A 27,659-nucleotide genomic window follows, 5' to 3' on the forward strand; every position below is an offset into this window, starting at 1 on the left:
TTTCATAAGTCGTACACATTTTTATTTCAGTGGTGAAATGTTAGAGCACACACGCCTTTAAATAGAAGTAAAACAACTCAAAAATGGTAACGGTTCTCAACTCAATGCTTTTTATGTAAAGTACAATTAAAATAGACGTTACATGGTATTTCGAGACGTTGTCAGTCTCAGTTTATGAGGTTACCCTTTGATAACTTAGAAAGCTAAATACAAAGTGCTAAATCTTCCTGATTGATCAAAGTGTGTAGCTGAATCAAGATGTTTCACGTATTTACATTTCCGTTGTCGCTTCGATTGGGTAATTATACGCATGTGCAGAAGGACTCGTAGGCTTCCGTTTGAACTCAATCGGCACTCATTGCGTAAATAATGGCAGAGCTCCACAGACGTCGACAGGAGATCGGCGACAGAACCTTGTCACCTGAGGGATCCTCATCCAGAACCGAGAGCGCCGCATCCGGTGACAGCTCCACGGTATTTGTGAAACTGTTGGCTGCGGGATTTTACGGAGTCAGTTCATTTCTCATCGTTGTTGTCAACAAAAGCGTCCTCACCAGCTACAGGTAAAGGTACAAAGTACAAGCAACAGTGGAAGCTTCTTTTCGGACACTTGACCCATGGCAGTTTCAACCACGTGGATGTGGAGTAGGGAGGAGACAAACTGGGACCAGTTTTAAAATTGTCTTCTTCATAATGTTTGGGACAGGAAGAGTGTGTGAACACTTTGAGCAGATCCATAGCCAGCATTTGACCATTTTTGACTGACCACCAACCAAACTAGGCTATGTACATTTTTGTCTCCATTCAGTGATCTGAGTTGCAGCAGCCTTACTTGGTCTGGTATGACCAGTAGCTCATAGTGGCTAATGTTAGCAAACTTTAGATAGATAATGCTGTGTAATTAACTGAGTGATTTCACTGAATTCTCTACTTTTGCTGCTGTTAAATTCAGTTTTACAATTTACTATTATGTCATATTTATTCTTTAAAAGAATGACCCTTGTCAGTGTTATATAGTATAATAATAGGATTATTGTTACTAGACAACAATGTGTAAGCAGCTTTTTAATGTTCTAGGTGTTAGTAGTAGAGCTCATTTTAAGTTGGCCGATTTATATAATGTTAGATAGTTTAATTTACAGTATAACAATGCATCAATTTTTATATGCGTATTGTAGCTTTTAAAAGTGTAACCTTTTAAAGTAGCTGGTAGCTTTAATACTTAGATAAATGTAGTGTAGCACAATAATTGCCCCTCAAATATAGTTTTATTTTTACAGAAGTATAAAGTAGCATCTACGAGAGTGCTGAAGTAAAGTACAAGTACCTCAGTCAAAATTGTACTGATGTACAGTAATTTAGAAAATAAACATAGTCAGTTAACATCACTGTTTTTTCCAATATTTTCTAGTGCAAAATATGCAATGCTAGTGCAGAAAATCCTTTTTTTTGTCAAATTTGGTCTAAAACTGTCGGGATTAGCCCTAAAAAACAACTTATGTAAATGACTGGTGAATCGCTACATTTACATGTGTATATGTAATTGCAGAAAGTAAACTTTTCCTCATGTGATAAAATCCCTCAAACTAGCATAAATATTTCTGAGAGATTTGGAAGTGAACCAGAGGTTGACCTACAAATAGGAAGCAGCATTAATGAAATTTTACAGAGTATTTGCATTATTGAGTCACTTTCCTCACTTGCATTACATCAATGTCTTACAGATTTCCATCGTCAACATGTGTCGGAATCGGCCAGGTGAGATTGTCTTGAGTCACAGATACTTCCTGTTCACTTAAACAGAGAGCTGATAAACTGAGTCTCTCCTTGCTTCAATAACTCTGCAGATGCTGGCTACAATTGTAGTTCTGAGGATTGGGAAGCTGTTGGGCGTTATCTCGTTTCCAGATATGGATCTGAGTATACCACGCAAGGTGAGACTGTGAAGTACTTTCTCTCGCTTGGACTCAAACACATGATAGTAAGAAGACCCTCATATTAAAGATCAAACCTGCTGCTTTTAATATTTCATGTCTTTGTGTGTCTTTCCAGATGTTTCCACTGCCTCTGCTGTATGTTGGCAATCAAATATCAGGGCTTTTTGGGACACAACGACTCAAGTAAGAGCTTGTTATCTATTAATTATTATATGAAATAAAACAGCAAATTAAACCATGTTTTCCCTTTTTTCCCTAGTTTACCTATGTTTACAGTTTTGAGAAGGTTCAGTATTTGTCTTACCATGGTGTTTGAGGGACTCTTGCTTAAGTAAGTTGAGCTTCACGTTTCCCCAGCACCATTCAACAAGAATGTTCTTGCACCTGTGAATGATGATTTTAATAACTGCAATCCCATTTCCTCTTTTCACAGAAAGACGTTCTCTACACCGGTTAAGCTCACAGTGTTTACTATGATCTTTGGTGCTTTTATTGCTGCCAGGTGAGATGGCCACATACAAGTGTAGCTGTACGCCGACATTATCCAGGCGGCATGTGTGTGAATGCCGTCACGTGTTTTGACGTGTTTTGTGTTTTGCAGTGATGATTTAGCCTTTGACCTTGAAGGATACATATTCATAATGCTGAACAATGTTCTGACAGCAGCCAGCGGGGCGTACGTGAAGCAGAAACTTGATTCCAAGGTGCTAGTACTCGTGCTACCTCTGTGTGTGTGCTGCTTCTTTGCTGCATTGTTTCTTAAAGGGCTGTATTGAACACTGTTGTTCCCATAGGAGCTGGGCAAATATGGGCTCCTCTACTACAATGCTTTAATCATGGTTTTTCCTACTGTGGCATACGCTTGGTTCTCAGGGGATTTGCATACGGTAAGTTTGTTTTGGTGTTTATAACGTAGTGTCCGACAACTAGTGTTAGTGCTGATAATCTCGTGTGCGTGTGTGTGTGTTTGTTTGTGTGTGTGTGTGTGTGTGTGTGTGTGTGTGTGTGTGTGTGTGTGTTTGTGTTTGAGTACAGGGGTTGGAGTATAATGGATGGTCTGATCCACTGTTTGTTGTGCAGTTTGTGCTCTCCTGTGTCATGGGGTAAATTCTAGATCCATCGCTTGTTAATAGATAATATCCCACATTGCTGCTGTTGTCTAATCCTTCTTCAATGTGTGCTACAGCTTTATTTTAATGTACTCCATCATGCTGTGCACGCAGCACAACTCAGCGCTTACCACTTCCATCGTGGGCTGTATTAAGGCAAGTCATGTCATGCCAGTCCCGCTCTCTGTTGGTCCGAGAAGAGTTGTGAATGCAGGTGTGTTCAGTGAGTCTGTCTGTGATTCCTGCAGAATATCCTTGTGACCTACATCGGAATGGCGTTTGGTGGAGACTACATATTCACCTGGACTAACTTCATAGGTCTGAACATCAGGTAAGACAGACACCCTTTCAATAGGCGTGTCGTGGAGCTGGCTTTTTGTTTGTCTTTGAACCGATTATGTTATCCTTTGTTTCCCACAGCATTGCTGGGAGCCTGGTGTACTCACATATCATTTTCACACAGGAGCAAACAAGTAAGGATAATTCAAATAATGTGAATCAAAACCTCTTTAAAAAATTTTTTTATCAGATTTTGTCTCCCAGGTTACCCAGTGTTTCTTTATAAGTGTGGAATAAGTTGTAATATGTGTACAGATTGAACATACTACAGGTTTCTGAAATGTTTTGCATCAAATTTAACAGAAAAGGCATAAACCACGTCGACAACCAGTCACGACCCGTCACTGAAGAACTGCGCACATCCAGGCCTCATTTCATACGGTCTGTGAACCGTATGTGGAGACATCGATTTTAAAACATGCTGTTGAAATGTTTTATAAACATTTATTAAGTATTTTCTGTATTTTGTCAGCACATTTTGTCTGTAATCACAAAAAGGACTTTTCTGAGACACAATTATAATTTTTTATGTAAATAATTTTAGTGCCTTAACTTTTTATAATTATATTTCACTGATTAAATATAAACATGTAGGCATTTAATATTCAAGAAATCAATAAAATTAAAGGACAGATTTGGATTTGTTTTATTGTATTTTAACACAGTACTCACATGCCATATTGAGTTATTGTTCCCTTTTCTCCGTGGAGGCTTTTAATTGATCCTTTCTTGACCCGAATACTCTGTTATAAAAGGACCCAGTTTCCATTCTGGGCAAAAACTACTTTCTAAAGTTCAGCTGAAATAAGTCTTCGCTGAAAGTGCCCATCTTCCACACTTACACATTTTGTTTCTGGGACAAAACACTGTTAAAAAAAAATGCTAAAGGCAAATACACCCACGTGATTTGTCTAGCTCAGGACTGCTGAAGCTTCATATTATCTTCAGTTGAACAAATAATGCATTTTTGCACAGAACAAAAACTACGGGTTTTGTCCCATTTCTTACAGTGTCACTAAAGTAGTAAGAGGCTACTTGAAGGCCATGATGGAGAAGATCTCAACCACCTGTTAAGTCTTTTAACATAAGGCATGTCTTTGAGGCTAATTGTGAAATGTTGCATTTCTGCTATATTCAAGTGTGCAGTTTGAAAATTCACAATACGACAACTCAGACTCATTAATACATTTATTAAATATAGCCAATGTTATTCCATTCATAGCCAGATTTGGAATACACTTAATTTTTATTCATGTTGTCATTTACAGAGAAAAAAAATCATTTTCAACAAAAGGAAAGGAAAGACTACATGGATCAACATTATCTGAGACAAACTTATCTTAATTTGTGAATGTTTAGTTCAAAGCTGGAGTATAACGCAAAACACAGCTACTGTACTAAAACAAATGACCGTCTTCAAGGTCACACCCCAATGGCAACCTGGCCTGTTTAACTGCTGGAAACCCACTGCTCTGAAGCCACTGAGTAAAGTAAATATTGATTAAAACTGAGCACTTTCAGTCAGCGCAAGTTTTTAAATCAAAGACAAGCAGAACACTCAACCACAATGTGGTGCTGTTTTTATGGACAAAATATGAGGCTCTCTGCTACAAACACTGAGCCGATTGAGCACGGTCACACAGGAATGGTAAGTACTGCCAAACAGAGGGAAAAGAGGAATGGCTACTTTTTTTTTTTTTATTACATCCATCTCAGAAATTTCTCAACAAAAAGCATGGCCTACAAGGAAGACGAGAAAATACAGAGATGAACAGACAGTTGTAAAAAATGTACCAGCTGCTCAAGGTAAGAAATCTATACAAAGTTTACATTAAAAATCACGGACATTCTGTCTAGTAAAAACAAAAGCGTTGAGCAAAGCACTGACCATGAAAATCCAAAAATACAGCGATCTTCTACATGATGAGTTATATAATACAGGACATCACTGATGTCAGCTGCTTTACACAAACAAACCAGTGGGGGGACTAACCCATTGGTTTATTTATCATAATCAAACAAACAGATGGATGACAAAAGTCAGAGTGGGTTCAGAAGAGGAGTGAAAGTGTATTTCTGCTGGGTTTCAACACCACTCCTTATTAATAAAGATGACAAACATACAATCAAAGTGCAACGAAAGAGGGCCAGCGACAGCACCAGCCTTGCTCATCTTGTGTTTGCCTGCTTTGCCTCTTTTTATGAACTTGAGCACACAATCGTTTACAATATGTCCCGTTTCATCAAATGTTCAAACAGCTTGAACGGCAACTACCCATCATAGTTTTCTTTTGGTAAAAAATATAAATATCTCTTGTGTAAAAAAATATCACAGGTGATTTATTTTCTTTGAGTACAAATAGAAAAAGGAATTTCTTGGCAAAATTTTGTCAGTCAGTCTCCAGAAAGAGAATAAAGACGATGGGTAGAAGATGTTTTGTAGGACACGATGGAGCTGCGGTACTTTGGGACAAGCTTTGCCGGTGGTCAGTACATGGATGTGTCAGAGGGACGGGGAGACGGGGCAGCCACTACCCCTCCTGGAGGACCAGCTGCAGTTTGGCTGGCTTTGTTCTTTGAGTGACCCTTGACCTTTTTAAAGAGTCTTTGCTCTCAGGAGACATTGCGCTCACAGGCCATGAGGGGCTCATCTTAATCATCCTCTTCACCCCATACCTCTGCCCACAAGAGGGGAAGTAGGAAAGATGTTTCACCCCAATTCAGTGTCTAGTAGCTAACATCACTGAGATCTAGATCCTTCAGTTCTCCTGTGTTCTGGATGGCTCCACCTCACTTTGGCCCAGCGGCTCTGCCTCCGTCCTGCATCTCTTCGCCGGCCTTTCATGTGATATTGCCGTGTCTCTGTGGTCCAGCGGAGGCTCCAGAGAACCATTTTGGTCGTGGCTGGGCGCACCGGGTTGGCTGCAGCCATTGGAGTTGTGGTCGGAAATGGGAGGAGGAGCTTCCACTAACGGATGAGAAGGCCCGTTGGACTGAACCGACTCAGGTTTGACTTGATTCACTGGGGGCAGCAGAGCACCATCCACTGGATGGCTTGAGTTGTGGCTTGCAATACCTGCCAAAGAACGATGAAAAGTGATTAAAGCATTGGATGACCTAAATAACTGGAATAGTATCTAGCCATGCAGATGCTTTTGGATTGATTGACCAAGTTGAGGTATTGGTCCCTTATATTTCTGCTTTCATCTGAATATAATGGAGGTGTGGTGTTGAACAATGTGGGATATCCACAGTAATAAGGACACAATTCATGCAAACAGTTATTGTTGCTGACATGTTTAAATGTAATTTGTCAATGCTTGTTTTCCAATTCCATTTCCAAAGTAATGGGGTAGATGCAAAAAACACAGATCACACCTCACGCACATCTTAAAACCTGGGCAAAAGATTAACTAAACTAAAGCAGACAGCTAAAACACAGATCACACCTCACGCACATCTTAAAACCTGGGCAAAAGATTAAATAAACTAAAGCAGCAGCTCACCGTTCTGACTGCTGCCGTCTTCCCTCTCCGAGTGGCTGGCGCTGCTGCTGGACGTGGTGGGAGGAGGTGACGCCGCCCTGCTAGACGTCGCGCTCTCCGTCTCATCCAGTAATCTGTCCATGTAGTCTCTGATAGACACAGCAGCACACAAGCCGTTACACACACCTTGTGGTTTTAAATACTAGCAAAGTGCATGTAGTAAATCATTTTATTCTAACCTAACAGTAATTGCAGGTGAGTCCTATATCAGTAATACTGTACACTAAATGTTAGCATTTCATACAAGCTTCTTGTTGCAAAACAAGTAGTCAATCTAAACACTCTGCTGTGAAACTGTGTGGTGCTGTGATTGTTGAGGTGGTTATCAGCAGTAATGTCGGTTACATCCAGGAGGTGATGCATACAGCAACATTATCTGTCAAGCCAAATTTCCTTTGGCTGGACTAACACAAGGTCCTGTCTGTAATGTTCGATCCTGGCAGTACACCCATAAATTACAGTAAGAGACAAAATTAATATAGTTTTTACTAATTTAACATAAGATGCACATACATCAGTTTAGAAGTGCCTACCCAGTGCTCAGGCTTGCCTGTGAACAGCACATTAGACTTCTCATGTTTCCTTAGGCACAATGTATTTTGTCTTGTCTTTTAACAAAATGGGGACTTGAAAATAAAGCTAGTAAATTGTGTTTTACCATTACCATGGCACTAAGTAGAAAGTAACAGACACCACATTTCAGGTTTGTTTGTTTTCAGAGACCTAACTCCACATGTGATAGATCATCTCAGATTCTACACAGGACAGACTCCAGCAATGAACTGAAGTAAAAGCACTCCAGTACTAAGGCTGGGTGACATGGCCAAAAATGTTATCCCGTTAAAAAAATTTCACATCATATCATTCGATATTGATAATTATGCCGATAAATAACTATTTCTTTCGAGTTTGAAGGCTGATTTTTGGTCCAGTGTGAAAGTTGAATAAACCAGATGGTTAACTGTGGTTTTAAACCATTCTTTATGGTCAGAACATGACAAACACTTGATGCCGAACAATGGCTCACTTCCCAAACCTGAGCTACAACATTCTAAACTGTGATAAAATCTTTTCAAAAAAATATGCATAATTAAAATGAAATAGAATACTTTTTTCAGACAATTTTCCTCAACAAAATAAATATTTTAATAGAATAATTAATTCATTTGTGATTAAAATTAATTTACAAAAAGCTTTTATTGAACATTTGTTATATTGTTATTGAGGAAAAATATATCACATTAATTATCATTATTACTGTTTTATTGCCCAGCCCTACCCAGTACCACTAAAAGTCACGCATGAATGAACCTACCACATTACGCTCATGTATTGTCAATATAAATCCACTCAAATGCCATCTGCACAAAGTGTAATGCATAATATTTGTCTGCCAAAAGAACCCACCTTTAGCTGGCTTACTCTCACAAAAAAAAACAATAAAAAACACTGAGAATCTGTTTTCATTATTAAGTGTGGATTTGAATCACTAAGCATCTATTGGAATATTACAAACAACAAACACAAGCAAACCTCAACGGGATTACATTTATTGTCTACATTAGCCATGTCATTCACAACTGTATATTTAAATTGATACTTTTTTTTTTTAAACTTACGTGACACCAGGGTGAAGGTTGTATTTCCTTTTCCCAAGTCTGGTTTGCTGTGCAAAGAAATCATAACGCTCAGACTTCTTCCACATGTAATAAAAGGCCACACATTCTCCTACAGACCTAGTTCTCACCTGAAAGATTTAATTCAGCAGACATGAAATGACCATTATTACCATCATCTGAAGAGATAGATTCAGTACAATTCCAAATAAGAGACAAATCAAATTATAGCTTGGGTCTGTGACAATGGTCATTCGATCTAACACTTTAACACTGTGAAAACTAATTTGATTTGTCTCAAAATGCAACACGGTTGAAATGTAGCCGATTCCAACCCTGAGCATCCAAACAGCCACATAACAGCAAACACATCAACATACATTTTAAGTCATTGTCATGATTGTCAAAATTATTTTAATCTTATCAATATATGGTCATGACATAGTGATTAGAAATGGTTAATTAATGTTGCTTTTAAACACTGAGTCTTACCTTGTTGGCCTGTATTAAATGAAAGTCTTTCCCGTAAGCTTTTAGTCCTTGTTCAAAATTTCTACATTCCTCTTCAGTCCAGACAGATAGCTCCTCTGTTACGGAGAGAATATGTGTTAAATCTCGTAGCTGCAAAATCTTCTTAAAAACAAAAAATGATGATCCAAGTGCAGAACGCCCTATTAACCCAAGAACGCTGTATTAGAGAAAAGTGATGGTAAATATGTGAAGGGCACTGTGGCTTGATTGTTTACGTACCTCTGGCTGCTTTTACATTAAACCTTAGTCTTCTTAAAGCTTCCTCTGTGTCAAAGTCACATTTCACCAGTTCATACAATGCCTACAAGGAAAGAAATATTGAAACAAGTTAACATATGAAAAGCTATAAACATAATTGATCAAATGTGAGTCGATTTAAAGCATAATGCTGCCGTCATTCAACATTTTTCTTATTGTCATCAAGCTCATGAAAAGCCAAATAAGGTTTTAGTCTCTCAACACTTTCCGACTTCCCTGTTTCATTAAGGCCCAAGCCCATTCCTTCCTAGTCATGATGCAAATTTCTAAAAGTGGCTCAAAAATATATAGTTTCATTTTGTAAAAGGCTTAATATTTCACTGGAACTGTTCACTGTCCTCTTAAGCCAACATTACTCAAACAACAGTAAACTGTGCATTTCAGACACAGAGTGATCAAGATTTAGTGACTCAAAATAAACTACAGTGACAACTGACCATGTTTGACATGGCAACAATGATGGTCTATGGTATCAAGAAATACCCCATATTAGGCTTTGGTACACAGAAAATAGTAGAATCAGTTTACTATTGATTTTGTTTCTTTCATGGGCTCGGCTCACAATAAGAAACATATAGAATTTGGCCAGTTTCATCCTCCAGTACAAGCTACAGATAAATTGCTGTCACCTGCTCATTGTCTTTGATATGGGATCCCTCTGGGATTGCATCCACTCCCTTCTCCTCTCCCGTCCGCCTTGATGCCTCTGTCAAGAACTCCACCACTTTGCCTTCAGGAAGACACTCGGGGTTCCACAACAACTGGTCATCATTTTCATAAACTACAGGACAAGTTCATAGAAACAGGCAATGTGATGTCAACCATGTCAACTTTACCATCTTTAGTTCTTTTGAACCTAGAAAAGGGGACACAGTGTTACAGCTTAAATATGCAGATGGTGACAGACAACCGCTTACCTTTTTCATTGTCTTTATATTTGCACAGGCCAACAGGAGTTTCTGCCTGGTACATGGAACCCACCATGATTTCCTGTTGGAAAAAAAAACACAGTTTAGATTGGATGACAATTGCTTCATAATGTATTACAAATAGGACACCTGCTTGCGCCATACAAAACAGACAGAGGTCCACTTGTGACTGTTTTCTTTATACCATGAAAACAAGATGTAATTTGATCAAGTGGATTAACAAAGTTCTTACATACCTTTTTCCAGTCTTCAGATGGAACATAGTCCTCATCTTCATCTGACTCCTCCTCGGCATCATTGTTACCTGAGACACAATATGATATACATTTAACCGGCTAAATAACACAAGATAATTTTTTAATATATATTTTTAATATAGACATCAACACATAAAATGTAGTTGCAACTAGGAATGAATCGGTTCCAGGTTTAATGATAAACCACAGTAAAATTCCAGATGGTTAGTATTACCGTTTCAAATATGAATGATCATTAAAACCATGTTTGATCACCACGCTTAAAAACTCACCTTTAATACTGTCCAGCGTCAACTAAAGTTAGTAAGTCATATTTTGAGAAGAGTGCTGAGGGAAACTTGATGAAAGAAAATCACTTTATAGTGAATGCGGGGTAAGTTATGTGTGTGCACCTCAGAATGAAGGAACATGTCAATGTTTGTCTGTCTGTCTATCTTGCTAATAGCTTGTAGCTTGGTAAAATGGTTTCAGTGTGTGTATGAGTACTTTTTTAACATTTTCAGAACATTTTAACAATACCGCAATGCTAACCATGATAATTGGTGTCAATATAATTGTGATGTGAAACTTTCATACCATTTAATTTCTAGTTGCAACAAGCAAAGAACAAGAAAAAAGTGAGATAAGATGGCACATACTTTCAAAGTACTTGAGTTTCTGGGGGCGAATAAGTTCTGCTGTGCCAAGGGACCTGACAGAACGTGTGCGACCATCAGAGGTTACCTGGGCCTCATCCCCCTGTGCTGATGAGTTCTTAACACCCTCACCCTGAAAACATACAAACATACACAAAAAGGTTGCAAACAATGCTGAAATTACAAAAAACATTCAACACATAAAATATAAGTTTATGAAAACCAAAAGAAACCAACATACCTCATTTCTTTTCAACTCGCCAGTGCTTCTGCTGCTTTCATCATTGTCTAGGTCGTCTTCCTCATCCTCCTCATCATCATCCTCTTCTTCCTCTGGTTCTTCTTCCTCTTCCTCATCCTCATCTGCTGGTGAACCGCCCCCATAACCATACAGATTCAGCAGCTCATGAATCGGCATCTCTCCTTCCTGTTGAAAGATAGTGACATTGTTAACAAATCAACTGAACTTCCACAATTTGATCCTAAAGAAATCATTTTGGTCTAAATGTAAAGAATGAAATGCAAAACTCAGGAATGGAACCTGCCACTTTTACCAAACTGATTGATAAGACTGTTAAACCGCCGAGCTACACAGCAATTTTTTTTTACCAGACAGGCTGACAAAACCAAATAGGAGCTCAAAGCATGAAAACTCACCCGTGCAAGATCTTCAATCTCGTTGGTGTTGGTCTCATCTGATGTCTCCAACATTTCCTCCTCCTCCAGGGTGCGTTCATCATCAAAGTCATGGACAAGCATGTCTGCTGATGGGTCGAAATCATGGTCATCGGAACCTGCTGAACCTCCTAGTAAAGTAACCCCAAATATGTAAGCAATATTGCACATTTAGACAGAAAATATGACTGAATGAAACACTTACTTATCCAGCCAAAGCCCAAACACAATTTCTTTGTTTGAATATATAATTCAGATATATTCAGGTATTTATAAAATCTTCTATCCCAGTATATGTAATTTTATATTGATAATATCAGTATATACATATATATAAGCATATTGCAATTTTCAATTAAACCTCTTACAGATAAAATAGCCAGATGGAAATATCTATTTTGGCCAAAAATCAAAGTACTTACTCACACTGAAACAAAAATCCTTTACATCTAACATTATCATAAAGGAATCATACCCGCATGCCCACAATGGCCTAATACAGCCAGAGACATTAAACGGACTAATACCAGGGTATAAACACTATGGCAAAATCTCTGATGGTAGACAAATGTATATTGTGTATTTTATATATTGTATTACATTTTATTTTATATTATATATATTTACACATAGGTCAATGAGACTTTTATAACTTACATCTGTTCATTTCATATCTATATATTTTTAAATCTAAGTGTGTCAACTGTATGTTTATGTCTATGTCTAGCACCTAATAACCATAACAAATTATACAATGTGTGTACAATACTACTTGACAATAAAGGCCCTTCTTCTTCTGATTGTAATCTTATTACCCCAACCCTAGCCTGAATAAACATATTGTAGACATATTCACATAGGTTTGACTAAAAAAATAATAATAAATAATGATTAAAAACATGTTTTACCAGTGTTCACAAACATACCTAGTGTAACCAAACCATCATAAAACATTTAACATATGGTAAATACTTCACAACATACTTTGATTAAACTGGTCTTTAAGTATAATCAATTAATTTGGGAATTAAGGCCGGCTACAACCCTGTGTTATGGACTTTGGTGCAGATCTAAATTGTTCCTTTAGGTATTAAATATATTATATAAGTTTGATTATAGATTTCAAACCTATGGCACCACTCAAACAACAACAGAACAGCTCCAACTTTATGTACCTGGGCTCGAATTCCCGAGGGAGGGCTGCAAAACGGAAAGAGAGACATAAATAAAGTTAAAGAACAGCTTCAGAGGCAAATATCCCATGAGATGTAACGTTACAATTAAAAACGATTCGCCGCTGTACATAATATAAATATAACTTAACATAGTCAAGTTACTTTGGCAGTAGGTCATGAACGGGAGTTCAGGAAAAGCGCGCCCGACCCTGTGCCCTAAAACCTGACTGCAGTTTTACAAGGAAAGAAACAAAAGACTGTCACTACTTCCTGAGGGAAAATACAGGCAGCATCACAACACTATCAATCTCATAGCTGCAGTGGTGTTTACCGCCTGCATTAAACCACATTTAGCTACAACAGCCGAGTGCTCACTAGATTAACTTATTCAACTGGCTAACTTACATTTCAAATTACAAGCTAGTTCTCCTTCATCTATTTAGCTAACGCGTCCAAGTAAAGCTTGTTATCAACAGCCTGCAAATACTGATAACAAAAAACTAATAACACGTAAAATATCTCCAAGCACCAAACTACCGCTATGTGTCTCACAAAACACGTTAATATGGATAGTTAAGTATTCTTAAACAATACCGCGAAGTACCATCGCTAACGCCGCAGCTACCTTCCGTAGGAGCTAGCGCGGCTAATGTTAGCTAAATCCGAAGTTTACTAAACATGTTTGTGTCAAGAAACGGCTATTATCTAGCAACGCAAACGGCGGGTTTTTAATTTCGTGTTTTAAAGCTACAACGCGCAAACGATGTACACGTTCGACTGAACTAACTGTCTTCCGGTGTACATTTATTTTTTCCCCCTAATATTTATTTCACTTTCTTACCTCCGCCATGTTTGCTATCCTGCAGGGTCACGTCAGGGGTCAGCAGTAGTTCCCGGATGTGGAGACCCGCCCACCTGCAGTATAAAGAACATTTGCCTCGAGGGGATGTTGCAGTTATATTGTAATGTTATGGTGAATATCACATCCATTGTAGTATGTGGAGATATTCCTAGCCCTCCTTTTTATGGTTCATAAACGATTTAAAAAAAATCCTCGCAAGAAAAAGATATATCCAGGCAACTACTGTTTGATAAATCTCCCCCCTGTATGAAATGAGGCTTTCTTTTTTCTCTTCTTTACCCTTTTTACTTGACTATTTTTGTCTGTTTATTGTTTTTTGTTTGTTTTTTGTTGTTCGGTGTTGTTTGTAAGTACTCTTTCTTTCATTTGCACAGACAGTGTATTGTACCCATTTTTTATATTTTTTCGTCCCCTACAAGAGTTTTGTATGTATCTTGTCAATAAAAAAACATGTAATGTTATGTGATAATATTATAATAATATGCCATTATAAAACATATATAAGTTTTAAAACAGTAGTTATACCCCGTATTTTGGAATGATTCAATACATCTAAATCAATTCAATTCAATGCATTGATATGTTCTAAAAAGAAAAAACAGTTTGCTAGGAATAGGTAGGCCTATGTGTGAAATGTGTTAGACTTAAACTAGGTATTAGTTAAAATGGCACTCATGTTAATCACTCTCTTTAGACACTTATATTTAGAATTTATAAGAATAGAGTTCCAAAAACAAAAACAGAGCATAGGCGTATGCTGTTTCAGGCTTTCAGTTTTATTCTCCCATCATAATATTGATCCATTTACTGGAAAAAATCTAGGGGACACAAAAAAGAACAGAGCCATATGCTTTTTCAGGCTTTCAGTTTTAGTCTCCCATCAGTGGCATTTATAATATTGATCCATTGACCATTTACTGGAAAAACTAGAAGGCGCATCCTGAAAAGATATCTCTCAAACATTATCTAATCTAACCAAAGATGTCAAGTTCATAACAATACAGATTTCCAATAAGACTTTATATTCACTTAAAATACCACAGTCAAAGTATTAAAATGGTCTGTTGTGTATACTGTGACTTCACATGTCCAGGCAGCAATGCTGATTACATAGGCAAAACTCAATGCAGCTTTATATCCAGATTAAGGGAAATTGATCGAACATGTTCAGAGTATATACTGGGACATCTTACGTTTTCTTTAATTCCATGCCATAAGCACATCTTTATCTAACATTAAAGATGGCTCAGGTCAATTGAAGTGTCCTAGTAAGCTATGCCAGAGAGTCAGCATGTACAATCCCAGAACTCTGAAACTGGCAAAACTAAATGGAATACTGCCATAATCAATATTTTTAATTACACCTTTACAACTCCTACAAAAGCCCAAAAGCGAGGTCCCTAGTGGTCACAGGGATGAGACAAGTTCATTTTACGATGTTACAAGTGTTTAAAGTGACTCAGACTGACTGAAAAGACCTGTCTCTTGTTCAAAATACTATATTTAAATTAAAACTGTGATCAGCTGGACTTTTGTACAGCAGTGTGGACTCTTCTTGAAGAGGGATACATTTCTAATACACACTATATTTTGGTGTTTAGCATCATCACCCCCACCCACCCGGTAATGACTATTTCAACTCTATTCCGTGACACAGTTCAATTTGACAGCAAGTGTACCGGTTAATGCAACGGACTCTTCTTGGAATCACTGATTTATGTTCATGATAGTGGGCACACACTCCACTATGTTGCTATGTAGAGAGCCATCACTTCAGTTTGATGTAGGGTAGAGATATCTGAAGCGATCCATTATGCAACACTTTACTTAATCCATGGCAATAAAAAACCCTGCAGTTCGGAAATAAAAGACCATTTCTTTCTCTTTAACATTTACGAAAATGTAGTCAATCAAGAACCTGAGAAGACTTGGTGGAGTGTGTGACATCACCGGAGACGCTGTATAAAAGGGTTGATCAGGACAGATGTTTTCTGAGAAGAAACAACATGAGATCCTTACTCATGCTTGCGACGCTGCTGTGCATGCTGTGTGTAGCACAGGTTCAGACACAGGAAAACACGCTGAGGCTGTGCGGCCGGGCATTTCTGCGGGCAGTGGTGTACACCTGTGGAGGATCAAGGTGGAGAAGACTGATGGGAGAAGAGCAGACTTTGCAAGATGGTGAGTAGACAGTCACTTGAACTTATCTTTGTAGCTTTGGGGTTAATTTCACGAGAACAATTACAGAATAGCAGCCTTGACTTCTGGTAAACAAAGGGTCGTATCTTTTGGCAGGTAGCAGGGAGCCAAAACTGAAGACGACAGATGTGCCAGCAATTGACCGTCATTGGCGGGACCAAAACCAGGCACTACTATCAGTGTGCTGTGAACAAGGCTGTCGAAGGAGCGACCTCTCCATGCTTTGCTAGAGGGGAACATCCAAAGGGGCTCATCATCCATCTGCCACAATCATTCTTAGTTAAAACAACAAGTTTAAAACATCTTCAGAAGATTGTTGTTGATGTGATTTCATTTTCCATGCTAGCAAAAATAAAAAAACACCATGAATTTTGGTTACAAATTCTTGTTTTATCATTTTATACATGGCAAAATATACAACACAGATAAAAAAAACTCTTCAACAGCAGTAATCTTTTCATAACTGTGAGAAATGTATGACTAGTGAGCCTTGTGTTCTTATCAGAGTATTCAATGTCTACATGAGTCACTCAAAGTAAACAGCGTAGACAGTTGCCACACCAAACAGAGAGCTGTTTTTGAAGGAGTAAGAGGCGAAGGTGTCATTAGATGCATCCCATAGACATCGGCTGCTGATTTGCATGCTCTGCCCGGTGAGTTGTCCGATGTGCACAAGGACGACAATCTTATATCGGGGAATCATGAGGTCCTTCACACGTGCTCTTATCACCTGATAGGGGAATACAAAGAATGAAACTAATAGGACAGAATATTCAAAAGATGTTGCATGAATTAACTTTTCAGTTTAATTTACCTCACAAATTGTTTTGGTCATTTTTTGAGACCACTCTACTTCATATTTCTCCTCTTGGAGATAACTGGTAAGTACATCCTTCAGTATGTCGGTGACAGCAGGAACAGGGAAGCGTTTGTAAGGTCCTGTGGTCCAAAAACAAAGACAAATAAGTTGTTCCCCTTATGCAATTGCTTTGGTTAGTGAAAAATAGTGTGACGCATTCATTTGAAATTGAAAAGCAAAGCACATCAATCGAAAAGCTATGATGGATTAAAATCAATTAATATTGCATTAATATTCTTGTCTTGTTCAGCTTTCACCACTCAAGAACCAGTAGCATGCACTAAGCTTTTGTAGTCTGACGCTAAACAAATGTCATTATTTAAGTGCCCTTGTGTAAGGTTGTAGTAAGGCTGAAGTACTGACATTAATCAAATCAAAATAAATAAAATGATTCTCAGTCATCCAGGTCACAGTTATCCAAGGTATCCTGCAAGTATATTCAACAAAGGCCAACTTGAATAAATTGTACAATTTTTTTTCTAAATCTTTTAAAGAATCCAACTTAAATCAGTGCTGTATTAAACTACAGTACATCTGTAGTTGGTGATTGTTATTCAGGCGAATGTTACTGTACCCATTTGATAGGTGTTCTCCATTGTTACGGGCATCCGAGCGTTGTCATCATGGTGTCCTAGTTCATCCACACACGAAACAGTACTTATAGAGCTGTAAGACATGAACACAGTGTAGAAATTGTCAGTAAAATGGCCCTGCTATGAACATAGTGTGGTTGACTGACCTCCAAATAAGTAATAATTTAAGAAGAGCTGACTTGAACTTCTCATCCAAACATATGGTATTAGGTATGCTTTCTGAATATCAGTCATAACCTTTGCCAGTTAGGTATGATTAATAAAGATGAAAAGACAATAATGACTAAAGGTGGCCCATATTATTACATAGAGTACTCACTCCTTAACGTTAGTCCTGCCAGTTGTTTCCTTGCCTCTGACTCCCTCTGAGGGAGCCTTGCCTGTCCTCTTCTCTCTTCTTTGAGTTTTGTCTTTAAGTAGATCCGACATGACAGCTTCCCCTTCCTTTAGATTGTCTTTACAGGAGGATAACACAAATACATAGACTGTAGAAAAGTCAAAGTCAAGGGCAAATTGTACATCAGACCCATTGCAAGACTGGTATCCCTTCCTCAAATGGCCGACCCCGAACCTGCTTAGACTGGTAATGGTTGATTATCAAATGTGTTACCACATTTGAGGGGCAGCTGTAGAAAATCCTCCTTCCTTCCCTTTTAGCTGTTCAATCGTCTGTCAGTCGATTATTTAAGTGGAAATTGGTAAAGAACAATAAACTGTATGGCTCTTATCTCTGGTCTTCATACTTCTACAGGTGTGCCAATGCAGAGGCTCTATCTTATATAAATTATCCAGCTAACGTTAAGTTACCACAAAATCAGGACTTCTACATAGACGTTAGCTCAATTAATATCCAGTTAAACATATATACACAATAATACAGTAGCTAACCCCAACACTACACCGTGTATCAAATACATAACGTTAATAAAAAAAGTTAAAAGTTAAAACAAACATTGCTACGCTAGATTTCCTGGGTAACGTTGACGTTAGGTTAACAACACCACAGGTAACTTTTACGCTAGCTGTTTGGACTTGCCCACGATTATTTTGGTTAACTATGTACAAGTGTGTAGTATTACAGATAAAGTCGCGTTATATGGGTACAGAAACATGACTGAGGGAAACACATTTTTACCGATTTCAGGACCTCTTGGACCGAGAAGAAGAGAGTGGCCCCGCAGAACTTGGTGTTGTCAAGGCGACCATAAACCATCAGTCAGTGGGAGGTTTCCTGCTGGCATGAACCTGTTTACACAGTCAACTACACTGCTTCATACCTGTCAACACTCTCGTTTATCCCATATTTTACCATTCTTTCCCGGTGTCATCCCGTTTAAATATTTTCCCGTATTTTATACCTTTCTAAAAAAATAAATATTTGCTACGCTCCCCTCCGGTAAAGCAGGTGGCAGTAGCAGAACATCAGCTGTAACAGTGACGGGAAGAAGAAGAAGAAGAAGAAGAAGAAGAAGAGCAGCGTGAGTGGTGCAGGGTGGATGGTGCATTGCTCTACAGAGTATTTTACCCGCATATTGCCCTAAAAATAGATACGTGCGAACCAAAATAATAGGATATGCGAGTTAAGACGGCAACCTATAGTAATTCTTATAAAAATTGACAAGATAGTACTTAACATTATAATAAAAGAAGAATAAAAAGAATAAAACTAATCCACAAAAACGAAACTGGATTTAATATAGTGGCCTAGTGTTAAAGTGTATATGAAATTATAATGAATATAGTAACTATAAGTAATATATTAACATTAGCCTAATCTAAATGGTCTATACTATGAAATTAACAACAATACTTTTGTTAAATGTTAGAAACTTAATATAGCCCATATGAACGTTTCAAAAAGTGTTTGCCATTTGATGCATATTCTTCTTTGTGTTTATGGCATTTTGAATGCAGTGTTTCATTTTGTAAGAGATAGGCATTTTGCATTTTGTGGGTGTAGTTTTGGGAATTTTGTGTAAAGTTTTGAAAAGTAGACATTTTTTTGAAAATGTGTGTAAACAGTTGTAATAAACTGTAAATAAACTACATCTGCAGATGAAGACCTTGAGATGTGGTTGTAAGCTCCTGAAAGAGCTATTAAGTGGACTTAAATTGAGATAATTCTACACAGCAGTTGATGACATGATCTTCATCAGCATGGAGTTGGTCCAGCTGTCATGAAATGACATGTTCAGATTAATTTAGCTTAACTATTTACAAGGTCAAGAATGAACTTTGAACCTCAGCTTTTAAGCCAACATGGGCATGTATTACCCTGAAGAAATTGGCTAAATGGACCTTGTGGTGAGATTGTTTCCTCAGCTAGATTAATAATATTTTGTTCCCATACCCTATGGGAACAAAATACACCAACGGAAATCAGGCTGAGTGACTCACTTTTACAGGAAAAGTCATTTTACAATCTGACTGATATCTCTAAAGTATACTTTTATATCTTTCAACAAATGAGAGGGAGATAAATATCTCATAGTTCCTCTTCTTTATTACCAAGTAAAACAGGTATTACATTATATTGATTTTTTCATATATTTACTTTCAAAATCTTTGGATGGGAAATTTACATGAAATGTTTGCATATTCTGTGTCTAATGGAGAGAAAGGAAAAAGTTGTAGAAAAAAAGAAACCTACAGAAACCCTCCAATATTGGAGGACATCGTGTATGCTCAGAAATAAGGCAAAGAAAAACACAAGCATTATTAACAGAAATGAAAGAAAGGTTTCTTTCTTTTTCTTTGAAAGAACTAAATAAATAAAAATAAACTAAATGAAATATTACAACTAGGCCCAAACTGTGAGTCAACACATTAAAACATTCTAAAAAATGTGATGTTCAAACACAGCATCAGTGTGTACATGTGACATGAAGCCATGAATCGTTTTATTAATGAACTTTAAGGTATGTTTTGTGTGCAAGTCAAACACAGGATAATGTCAAACACCTATATCAGATGCATGGAATGGGAATATCAATGAATACATGCCAAATTTATTGACAATGGGTTTCTGAAGGTGCAACAACAGCAAAACAGAGATAGGAGGTTTAAGTGAAGGCAAAAAGTCTCCTCTCAAAGCACAATTATACAATAACGCACGTATCATAACCTCATTGAAATGGATAAATTGGTATTGCATTGATAAGACTGGTGACGGACAAATGCAGATTTCATGCGGCACCGTTTGGAGTCATTCAGTAACACTTTTTTTTTTAATACAAGAAACCCACATGTAAAACAATAAATGAAGAGTGGCGGTGTCGTTACATAGAACCTAATGCATTATGAGTGCTGACATCAATAAACCAAGAGACAATCACAGACACATCCATATGCCCAGAGAAATATTTGAAACATAGCTTTTTATGTACACTTTTTACACTTATGTTTTTAAATATTGCTATTAGAAAATGATAAAACATTTATTCAACATGGTGGAAAAGGAAGAAAAATAAAACAGGGATATGAATAGTGCCATCTTCTTTGATAGACATTTCTTTTCATTAATCTGTCATGTCCCCGATAATACTTGTCAAGACCTCTATCAAAGATCATGGTCAAAGGAATTGGCCAGCTTTTTAAGCAGCATCAAAGGCAACTTCTACAATCGTTGGCCCAGGTCCCCTTTCTCCTGAAACTTAAAGCTCCTTTTCACCACCGTATGGCACTCATACCTGGCTCTGTGTGTGTCTTACATCTTAAAGCCCTTTCAAACATAATTTCTGTAACATTAACAGAATAAATTAACTGAACTGTTCCACTGAAAGTAGCAGCTTCTGTCAGTCACACTAGTATCGCCTTACTGTTACAAAATTTGACCATTCACACACCACCACAAATACCACTAAAATCCTGTGATGTGGAGAATTTAATGTATCTCAGCATTGCACGTGCCCATAGTGGTAATGTAATGATTTTGTTCTTCAGCAGGTCAAAGTGCCGTAACTGATTTACTGACAGTTTCAACTCTCTGTCCACATAACCCGTTAACGGCAAAATGCCATCAATGTAGTAGTGAGGGCTGTACATGTAAAAGTATAGTATTACATATAAGTGCTTCAATCCTGATTGTGGGACGGGACATTTCTTTGAAAATGAACTTGTTTAGCTTGCAGACTAGCTGTCTTGGTTGATAGCTAGCTAACGTCTGATATGCGGTAGCTAACTGAGCTAGTTGCGAATCCGAATTGAAGCACAAATTTAATTCCATATAAAAAGCACCTTCAGATTAAGAGTGCTGATGTTAGTCCAGCGCTGCGGGTCATTTGGAACTGTGAACTGACCAGTCACCTTTAATCACAAGACTGATAGAATGGGCTGTGACATTTCAAAGGCTGTCCACACAGAAAAATAAATTCTGCTTAGACAACCATAAAGATTGGTCACACATGGTGGGGGGAAAAATCTGATTTGAGGTGGCAGTGTAAATCAGATATTACCATGTAACCTATAACTTACAGGAATAAAGCTGCAAAGCAATCCTATACTACACTTTTTCCATTCTTTTCCACCTTGTTTAAGATTGATTTAATATTATATAATCTATTCACATTATCTTTTACAGTGCATCTGCAATGACAACCAGTTAGACAAAGGAAACGGCAATGAATAAGGCTGGATCACTGTATGAATCCACAGTTATGTTAACAAGAACAAAGAATCAGAGTTTCCCTATATTTTACTCCATGTAAGCTCATAGCTGTTCCAAAGACACAAAATGAATGGTTTGTATTTACTTGCATAAACTCAGCAGCAGTCAGTCTGCTGAATATGATGAAGTCAAATATCCTCTGTGTTTGTTATGTATTCTGTTAAATCTCAACCACTGATTCTAATGAGTGCTAAAGATAAAGTGTCAAATGGACTAAACATGGGATGGATCCATAGTCTTCACAGTCAAAAGCCATTGATTCTTTTGGTTCCGTTCACAAACAGGTCCACTAATTATCTGCCAAATACTTCCCTGTGAAGCAGAACAAAACATGTCAGAGCAGAGTTCAGCCTTGAGATTCTGTGTGCAATTAGATGACCAAATCAAAGAGTAATTTGTTTCAAAATGAAGACAGTCAGCCTCCATAAGCTCACACAAACTGACCTGCAGCAAATCTCTTCTTGATCAATGATAGCCGGTAGCCGGTCCCGACCAGCTGGATGTCGCATCCTGACAGAGTGCTCCCCTCACTGGTGAACTGGACTGTCAGCTGTGTTGGTCTACAGGGACCTTCTGTCATCTGGAACCGGCCCAGAAGAGCCCCTACCCCTGTAGGACACAGATACAGTATTGATAGTTAAAGACTGTCAGTACCAATAAACTTCTAGCCTCATGGCAAAAAAGTTGTCTATAACTTAGATCTCAGTATTAAAGTCCAGTGATGGACGGTAGTGTGTGCTAAACAAGAGGATTTTGTAAGGACATGACAAAAATAAACACTTACCTCCATTTTCAGATCTATGAGAGAGACTGGGGATTTTCCACTGAATTGTCTGCTGCTCTGGATTCCTTTAATGGGAAAATAATTCCATATTAAAGAGGACATGTTGTTGTCTGATATGCATTAAGCCACAGGAAATAAATTAGGCTCAAGTCCATGTCTACACAAATACAGAAAAACTTGATTATCTAAATGTTCTCTGTGCAGACTGAAGCTCAAAAATAATTTAAACACACTCATATCTCTATTACTGGTCAAGCACTGGCCATTGAGCCAGCAGCTATATACAGTTTCCAACATATAAACCAAGACTCTGACTACAATCTAGACAGCTACTAGTACACAGGAGGTAAAAAGGGACCCAACATAAGATAACGAAACTTACAACATAGCATCTAAACATCCCACTATTTTTGTGGAGGGGTAGGAAATGGTGCTTGGTTGGCCTTCACACATCTACATGAGCCCCTACAGCTGGCCCTTAATGCACCAAATCCTTACCAGGTTGCAGGGGGCATCATGGCCTGGAGTTTGGCCATGCCTCCATCTACAGGAACCAGGAAGTTGATGTTGTGTAGTGGCATTGGGGCGGCCATGGCCTCGGTGTTGTATTTGTAGTCTATTCTAAGGTCTGTGTTGGTGGCATCGCCTCGCCAACTCACTGCCAGGTTCAGAGGAGTAGACTGGATCCCCGCTGCTGACACCTGAGACACACAGAAACACAAACCTGTGAGATATATGAATGGATAAAGTCTATTGTTAGATGGACAGATACTAGATACACAGAGAAACAGATATTTGATACCTGATATTTGATCATGTCCACGTTGTAGTATGTCGCCTGAGGCTTCTGTTCAGCCACTTTTTTCAGATGGCTCATCAAGTTAGGCATATTCACCCAGAACTCCTTGGTGTCTACACTGTCCGTTGTGGAATCACTGAGGGATAAGAGGTACTCATAAGGTACTCCATGAACTGTGTGAGCACCATAATTAGATATTTATATTATGTGTGTGCCTGAAATGTTATTCATACCAGCACAGCAGCTGTGGATTGGGGAGGACCTGCTCCAGTCGGCTGTAATTGCTGATGCTAAAGGTGAGGATGGGTTGAGTTGGGTGGCTGGAAAAATGTCTGGTTATGCCTGCAGGGAAGGACAGCACCATTTCCCCTGTGATCTTCACAGCACATCTGGGACAGAGGGGGACAACGTGTCAGAGACCAAAAAATATACATTCTAAGAATCCCTTTAGTATAGAATACTTGTCATTGCATTTGTATTGGTCACATTGTCCAAAACATTGAAATGGGGGCCTACTTGCTGGGGTCCGCGCCTTTGAAGTAGGCGTTGATGGTTTCTGTGAAGGCAGCTGCCACTGGCAGAGTGTCCTGAGGTCCCATGGTGAGCGGACTGGGTCCTCTGGAGCACCCTGTTAAAAACGCAAACACAAAAGACACCTTTAAAATCTACCCTTAGATTAGGGTAGCTAGATCTATTCTCTTGTGTCATTCCCTATATGCTCAGATGTTCAGCTATGGTTTTATACGCAGATGATAGGGGAGTATAAACACACAAAAGCAAACAGACAAAATCAAAACTCAACAATCCATCTAGAAACCAGATTCTAGGTGAGTGAGCAGGACATGGGATGGGATGGGCAGCAATATTCTGGCTCAGTGAACATGAGCATGGACAGGACAGCAGTGAAATGAGGGCAGATGCGATCAGTCCATGCACTAGTGGGACTAGCGTTCTGGCTCGACTCACCTTCAAAAGCTAAATAAAACCTGCCGTGGTCAAACCATACCAGAGGCTGTGAGGCCTCTGAATGAGCAGAGACATGAGGAGGAGAGAATCATGGAGAGGGACAAGACTGTGAGGCAAGGACATGATGACGAGCGACAGAAAACATGGACACAGACTGAGATGTAAGGGTTAAGGAAAAATAAGACAAGCAAGAGGACTTGCTGGTAGTGTACCTGCGGTGGACGTGTTAAGGTCCCTTCCTAAGGTTGGAGTAGATGCTGCACTCTGCAAGGTAATGGAGGAGATAGAGGAAGAGCTCTCTGCCCGGGCCAGGGGGGCCAGAGGTGGGGGGCTGCCTGAAACCGGCGGACTGAAGGGCCGAGACTGGAGACAGTACATAACAACACAGACTTTGATTACAGTGAACAACACAGCAACAAAAGGAAGACAAATGCTTTCTTTTATCACGGAACATACAAAATTATTAATCAGTGTCAGGCATAAAAGGAGAGAAAAGCGAACAGAGTCAGAGAAATGAAAGGCGGTTCACATGTACCAGATCTGTGATTGGTTTCCCGGGAGGCAGCTTCGGTCGTGAGGACGGTCGAGGAGGAGGAGGCGGAGGGACTGGACTGCCTCGAGACTGAGGTGTGGCAGGACGGGCTGGAGACGAGGGGCCTGCGGCACATACCAGTGTCTGTGGTTAGCACTGCCTTCAGATCACAGTGAGAAAGATTTTCATTCAGCAACATCTCCAACATTTCTACTCACGACACTGTTCACAGAGCGAGCAGTGTATGCCAACACCCTCACCCCACACCCTCGTATTTCCGACAGTAACTTGTGACTTAAATTCTATTTGTATTCACTTCTATCAGCTCAGCAAACCTCTGTTTGTCTGAAGGGCTGTGATATTTTACTATACCTAACAATTTATAAAATTTACCTCTTACTTCTAAATCTTTTCAGGAGCATAAAGAAATGAGAGCAGCTGTCCTTCTGGTTCTGGGATGCCATAAAATCACTGCTGTGCCTTTTGGAGGTGCTGATTCACCCAAAAATATGTGGCGAAACATGCCTACTTGATAACCTACATTGACAAGCCCATACTCACTCATTTGACCCTGTAACATAGGCTGAATGCTGCTGCTGAGGCTCCTGTAACAGAGGCGCGACATGTGATCTCTGTGCTATCTATGATCACTGAACTGAAGCTTCTTCGTCAGTGCTCACCTTGGAATATTCAAGAGAAACAGCAACATCATATCTTGTGTATTATAAAAAGGAGACCTTAAATAAGGAATTTTTCATTTGCGTATGCAATCTTACAGGATTACACCAGGGAAATATTGTATACATGTACATCATGTACATAATACAAACTTTACTTATTTTTAGTATGACAAACGAAGAAGTGAACTAGAAGAAGTACCTTACCACCATAATTACTCTGGTGGCTCTAACTAAGTAATAATAAAAGTTTCCCTTTAAATGGAAGATAATACATTTTTTTAATGTAATAAACTATTTTACATAGTTACATGAATTAGCATCTAAAAGAGGTGTTACTATTTTGCTGATGATGTAATGATATGGTCTAATAATCACATATCACGTTATTTCAAGTCTCACAAGTTACAATAACAATAGTTAAAGATTAATAACATGTATACATTAATACATTATCAGTAATGTAATGTGTTACATCACTTATGAAATCATTATTTCTGGTTTGGTTTGGTTATTAATGTAATAGTTTTATACTATTCAGAATCAAGTCAAATAGCAGGCTATATTATATTGGAATTGAGGGCCATTTTGTCACTGCCTCAGGTGCTACAAGCTTGTACAACTGCTTTGAAGAAAACTTTCTACATGATAAATGAGTCAGATAATAAACATTTCTTTGCTGGTTCACACACCCAACAAAACATAAATGCAAAGAGGCAAGAGGACCTGCGTTTCAAGTATTTCCGTGTGATCTTTTAGTGGCACTGGTGGCAGTGTCAGGCTCACTTTTTCAAACAACCCAAGCTAAAGGACAATCCAAAGTTTAAATACACTGCTCCAACTTTGTGTGGAGGCAGCATAATTGGCTTAACATTTGAAAAGAGACCAGAATACTCACTGCTGCCTGAGTATGGCCCCGGAGAAGACATAATAGACCTATAGGTGGTTGGAGGGAGAGGAGGGGGCGTGCCCCTAAAGCTCGGTGTCAGCTCTCTGGGTGAACCCACTAAGTCTGGGATATCATCTCTCAGGTATGCTCCCTCTGGAGTCCTCTTTCCCCCCATACCCCCAAGGACCAGGGGAGATGTGACTCCTGCCCGAGGAGACCTTCGGTCTGCTGGCAGAGGTGGCACAGGGCTGATGGGGGCAGGGGACGGAGAGAATTCCGCAAACTGCAGGACCTCCTCATCGATCGCATCCTCGTCGAGGCACAGAGGAGGTGAATTACGTGGGGAGAAGTTGGGAGGCAGGGGAGGGGCTGGTTCATCCGGAGGAGGAGGGCCGAGCATGATGGAGGGGGGTGAGTCTGGTGGCGTGAAAACAGGAGGAGACCCGGGAGAAAATAGTGGAGGCGAAGGCGGGGGCTCGTCTGGTGGTGGTCCTGGAGAGAGGCAGGGGGTGGAGGGCGTAGATGAGGGGGTGTCTGGGGGAGGGGAGTCCGGTGGCGGAGGGGGAGCAGGTTCATCAGGTGGCGGGGGTCTGTCGTCAGTGAAAGTGACCCATCTGGGAGACACTGTGTCCTCAGTGGTGCGGGGGCTGTCCATGTTGAATACGTCATCCAGTTCAGGGGCAGGGGAGCCTCGGTAGGAGGCAGGTGACAAGACGTTCAGGTAGATGGGGGCAGAGCTGCGAGCTGCCCTTCCATTGGGTAGATCAGCTGCAAGAAATTTGAGGTAACATTTAGGGTCAAAGCGCACATGAGATTTAACTGTATGA

At 39.1% G+C, this 27,659-nt stretch overlaps 5 protein-coding genes across 15 annotated transcripts in view; 2 read left to right on the forward strand and 3 right to left on the reverse strand.

Moving 5' to 3' along the window:
- The first annotated feature begins 343 nt into the window (after positions 1-343).
- Positions 344-4,020, forward strand: LOC123973067 (UDP-N-acetylglucosamine/UDP-glucose/GDP-mannose transporter-like). The gene is made up of 13 exons (XM_046052922.1): positions 344-563; positions 1,725-1,758; positions 1,848-1,934; positions 2,053-2,120; positions 2,197-2,268; positions 2,371-2,439; positions 2,539-2,641; positions 2,732-2,824; positions 2,973-3,040; positions 3,124-3,202; positions 3,295-3,377; positions 3,467-3,519; positions 3,689-4,020. Exons 1-13 carry the CDS (start codon positions 370-372, stop codon positions 3,697-3,699), a joined length of 1,014 nt encoding a protein of 337 aa, XP_045908878.1. The 5' UTR covers positions 344-369; the 3' UTR covers positions 3,700-4,020.
- Positions 4,021-4,560: 540 nt separating this feature from the next.
- Positions 4,561-13,921, reverse strand: mier1b (mesoderm induction early response 1b, transcriptional regulator). Of its 9 annotated transcripts, none has more exons than XM_046051886.1 (14): positions 13,412-13,600; positions 13,169-13,233; positions 13,007-13,031; positions 11,814-11,962; positions 11,398-11,583; positions 11,160-11,289; positions 10,501-10,568; positions 10,253-10,325; positions 9,965-10,116; positions 9,297-9,378; positions 9,039-9,217; positions 8,550-8,677; positions 6,892-7,019; positions 4,561-6,461 (listed from the first exon to the last, which is right to left on the reverse strand). In XM_046051886.1, the coding sequence occupies exons 4-14, from the start codon at positions 11,913-11,915 to the stop codon at positions 6,145-6,147; spliced, it is 1,545 nt and encodes a 514-aa protein (XP_045907842.1). In that variant the 5' UTR covers positions 11,916-11,962; positions 13,007-13,031; positions 13,169-13,233; positions 13,412-13,600; the 3' UTR covers positions 4,561-6,144. The 9 variants fall into 9 exon arrangements, with proteins under 9 accessions (XP_045907842.1, XP_045907840.1, XP_045907837.1 ...); XM_046051884.1 differs by having other exon boundaries at positions 8,550-8,596; positions 13,155-13,233; XM_046051881.1 differs by having other exon boundaries at positions 13,155-13,233.
- Positions 13,922-15,815: 1,894 nt separating this feature from the next.
- Positions 15,816-16,320, forward strand: LOC123972398 (relaxin-3-like). Its single transcript, XM_046051890.1, has 2 exons — positions 15,816-16,049; positions 16,164-16,320. The coding sequence occupies exons 1-2, from the start codon at positions 15,875-15,877 to the stop codon at positions 16,295-16,297; spliced, it is 309 nt and encodes a 102-aa protein (XP_045907846.1). The 5' UTR covers positions 15,816-15,874; the 3' UTR covers positions 16,298-16,320.
- Positions 16,321-16,436: 116 nt separating this feature from the next.
- dynlt5 (dynein light chain Tctex-type family member 5) lies at positions 16,437-18,943 on the reverse strand. Of its 2 annotated transcripts, none has more exons than XM_046051892.1 (5): positions 18,655-18,943; positions 17,839-17,974; positions 17,501-17,592; positions 16,882-17,006; positions 16,437-16,797 (listed from the first exon to the last, which is right to left on the reverse strand). In XM_046051892.1, exons 2-5 carry the CDS (start codon positions 17,946-17,948, stop codon positions 16,594-16,596), a joined length of 531 nt encoding a protein of 176 aa, XP_045907848.1. In that variant the 5' UTR covers positions 17,949-17,974; positions 18,655-18,943; the 3' UTR covers positions 16,437-16,593. The 2 variants fall into 2 exon arrangements, with proteins under 2 accessions (XP_045907848.1, XP_045907849.1); XM_046051893.1 differs by lacking the exon at positions 18,655-18,943 and adding an exon at positions 18,091-18,623.
- Positions 18,944-20,383: 1,440 nt separating this feature from the next.
- The window catches only part of sgip1b (SH3GL interacting endocytic adaptor 1b), a 28,412-nt gene continuing 21,136 nt past the window's right edge, over positions 20,384-27,659 (reverse strand). For both annotated transcript variants that reach the window (XM_046050826.1, XM_046050827.1), the window contains 10 exons: positions 26,842-27,600; positions 25,270-25,391; positions 24,947-25,097; positions 24,285-24,396; positions 24,002-24,157; positions 23,772-23,904; positions 23,468-23,670; positions 22,970-23,034; positions 22,630-22,794; positions 20,384-22,497 (listed from right to left, as the gene is read on the reverse strand). In XM_046050826.1, the coding sequence (XP_045906782.1) occupies positions 22,475-22,497; positions 22,630-22,794; positions 22,970-23,034; positions 23,468-23,670; positions 23,772-23,904; positions 24,002-24,157; positions 24,285-24,396; positions 24,947-25,097; positions 25,270-25,391; positions 26,842-27,600 (1,889 nt within the window). In that variant the 3' untranslated portion in view covers positions 20,384-22,474. The remainder of the gene's footprint in view (positions 22,498-22,629; positions 22,795-22,969; positions 23,035-23,467; positions 23,671-23,771; positions 23,905-24,001; positions 24,158-24,284; positions 24,397-24,946; positions 25,098-25,269; positions 25,392-26,841; positions 27,601-27,659) is intronic.

This window comes from Micropterus dolomieu, linkage group LG06 (assembly GCF_021292245.1).
Source record: "Micropterus dolomieu isolate WLL.071019.BEF.003 ecotype Adirondacks linkage group LG06, ASM2129224v1, whole genome shotgun sequence".
NCBI lineage: Eukaryota > Metazoa > Chordata > Actinopteri > Centrarchiformes > Centrarchidae > Micropterus > Micropterus dolomieu.

Bases quoted from the DNA above. Each gene is read 5' to 3' on its own strand.
- LOC123973067 (XM_046052922.1), top strand. From the start codon at position 370: ATGGCAGAGCTCCACAGACGTCGACAGGAGATCGGCGACAGAACCTTG. The intron at 2,269-2,370 runs GTAAGTTGAGCT...CTCTTTTCACAG, and splicing joins TTTGAGGGACTCTTGCTTAA to AAAGACGTTCTCTACACCGG. The intron at 3,378-3,466 runs GTAAGACAGACA...TGTTTCCCACAG, and splicing joins TTCATAGGTCTGAACATCAG to CATTGCTGGGAGCCTGGTGT.
- mier1b (XM_046051881.1), bottom strand. From the start codon at position 13,184: ATGACCTACTGCCAAAGTAACTTGACTATG. The intron at 8,678-9,038 runs GTAAGACTCAGT...TAAATCTTTCAG, and splicing joins ATTTAATACAGGCCAACAAG to GTGAGAACTAGGTCTGTAGG. The intron at 6,462-6,891 runs GTGAGCTGCTGC...GTTCTTTGGCAG, and splicing joins AGACGGCAGCAGTCAGAACG to GTATTGCAAGCCACAACTCA.
- LOC123972398 (XM_046051890.1), top strand. From the start codon at position 15,875: ATGAGATCCTTACTCATGCTTGCGACGCTGCTGTGCATGCTGTGTGTA. The intron at 16,050-16,163 runs GTGAGTAGACAG...ATCTTTTGGCAG, and splicing joins AGAGCAGACTTTGCAAGATG to GTAGCAGGGAGCCAAAACTG.
- dynlt5 (XM_046051892.1), bottom strand. From the start codon at position 17,948: ATGTCGGATCTACTTAAAGACAAAACTCAAAGAAGAGAGAAGAGGACA. The intron at 17,593-17,838 runs GTGAGTACTCTA...CATGTCTTACAG, and splicing joins GGCAGGACTAACGTTAAGGA to CTCTATAAGTACTGTTTCGT. The intron at 16,798-16,881 runs GTAAATTAAACT...TTCCCCTATCAG, and splicing joins TGACCAAAACAATTTGTGAG to GTGATAAGAGCACGTGTGAA.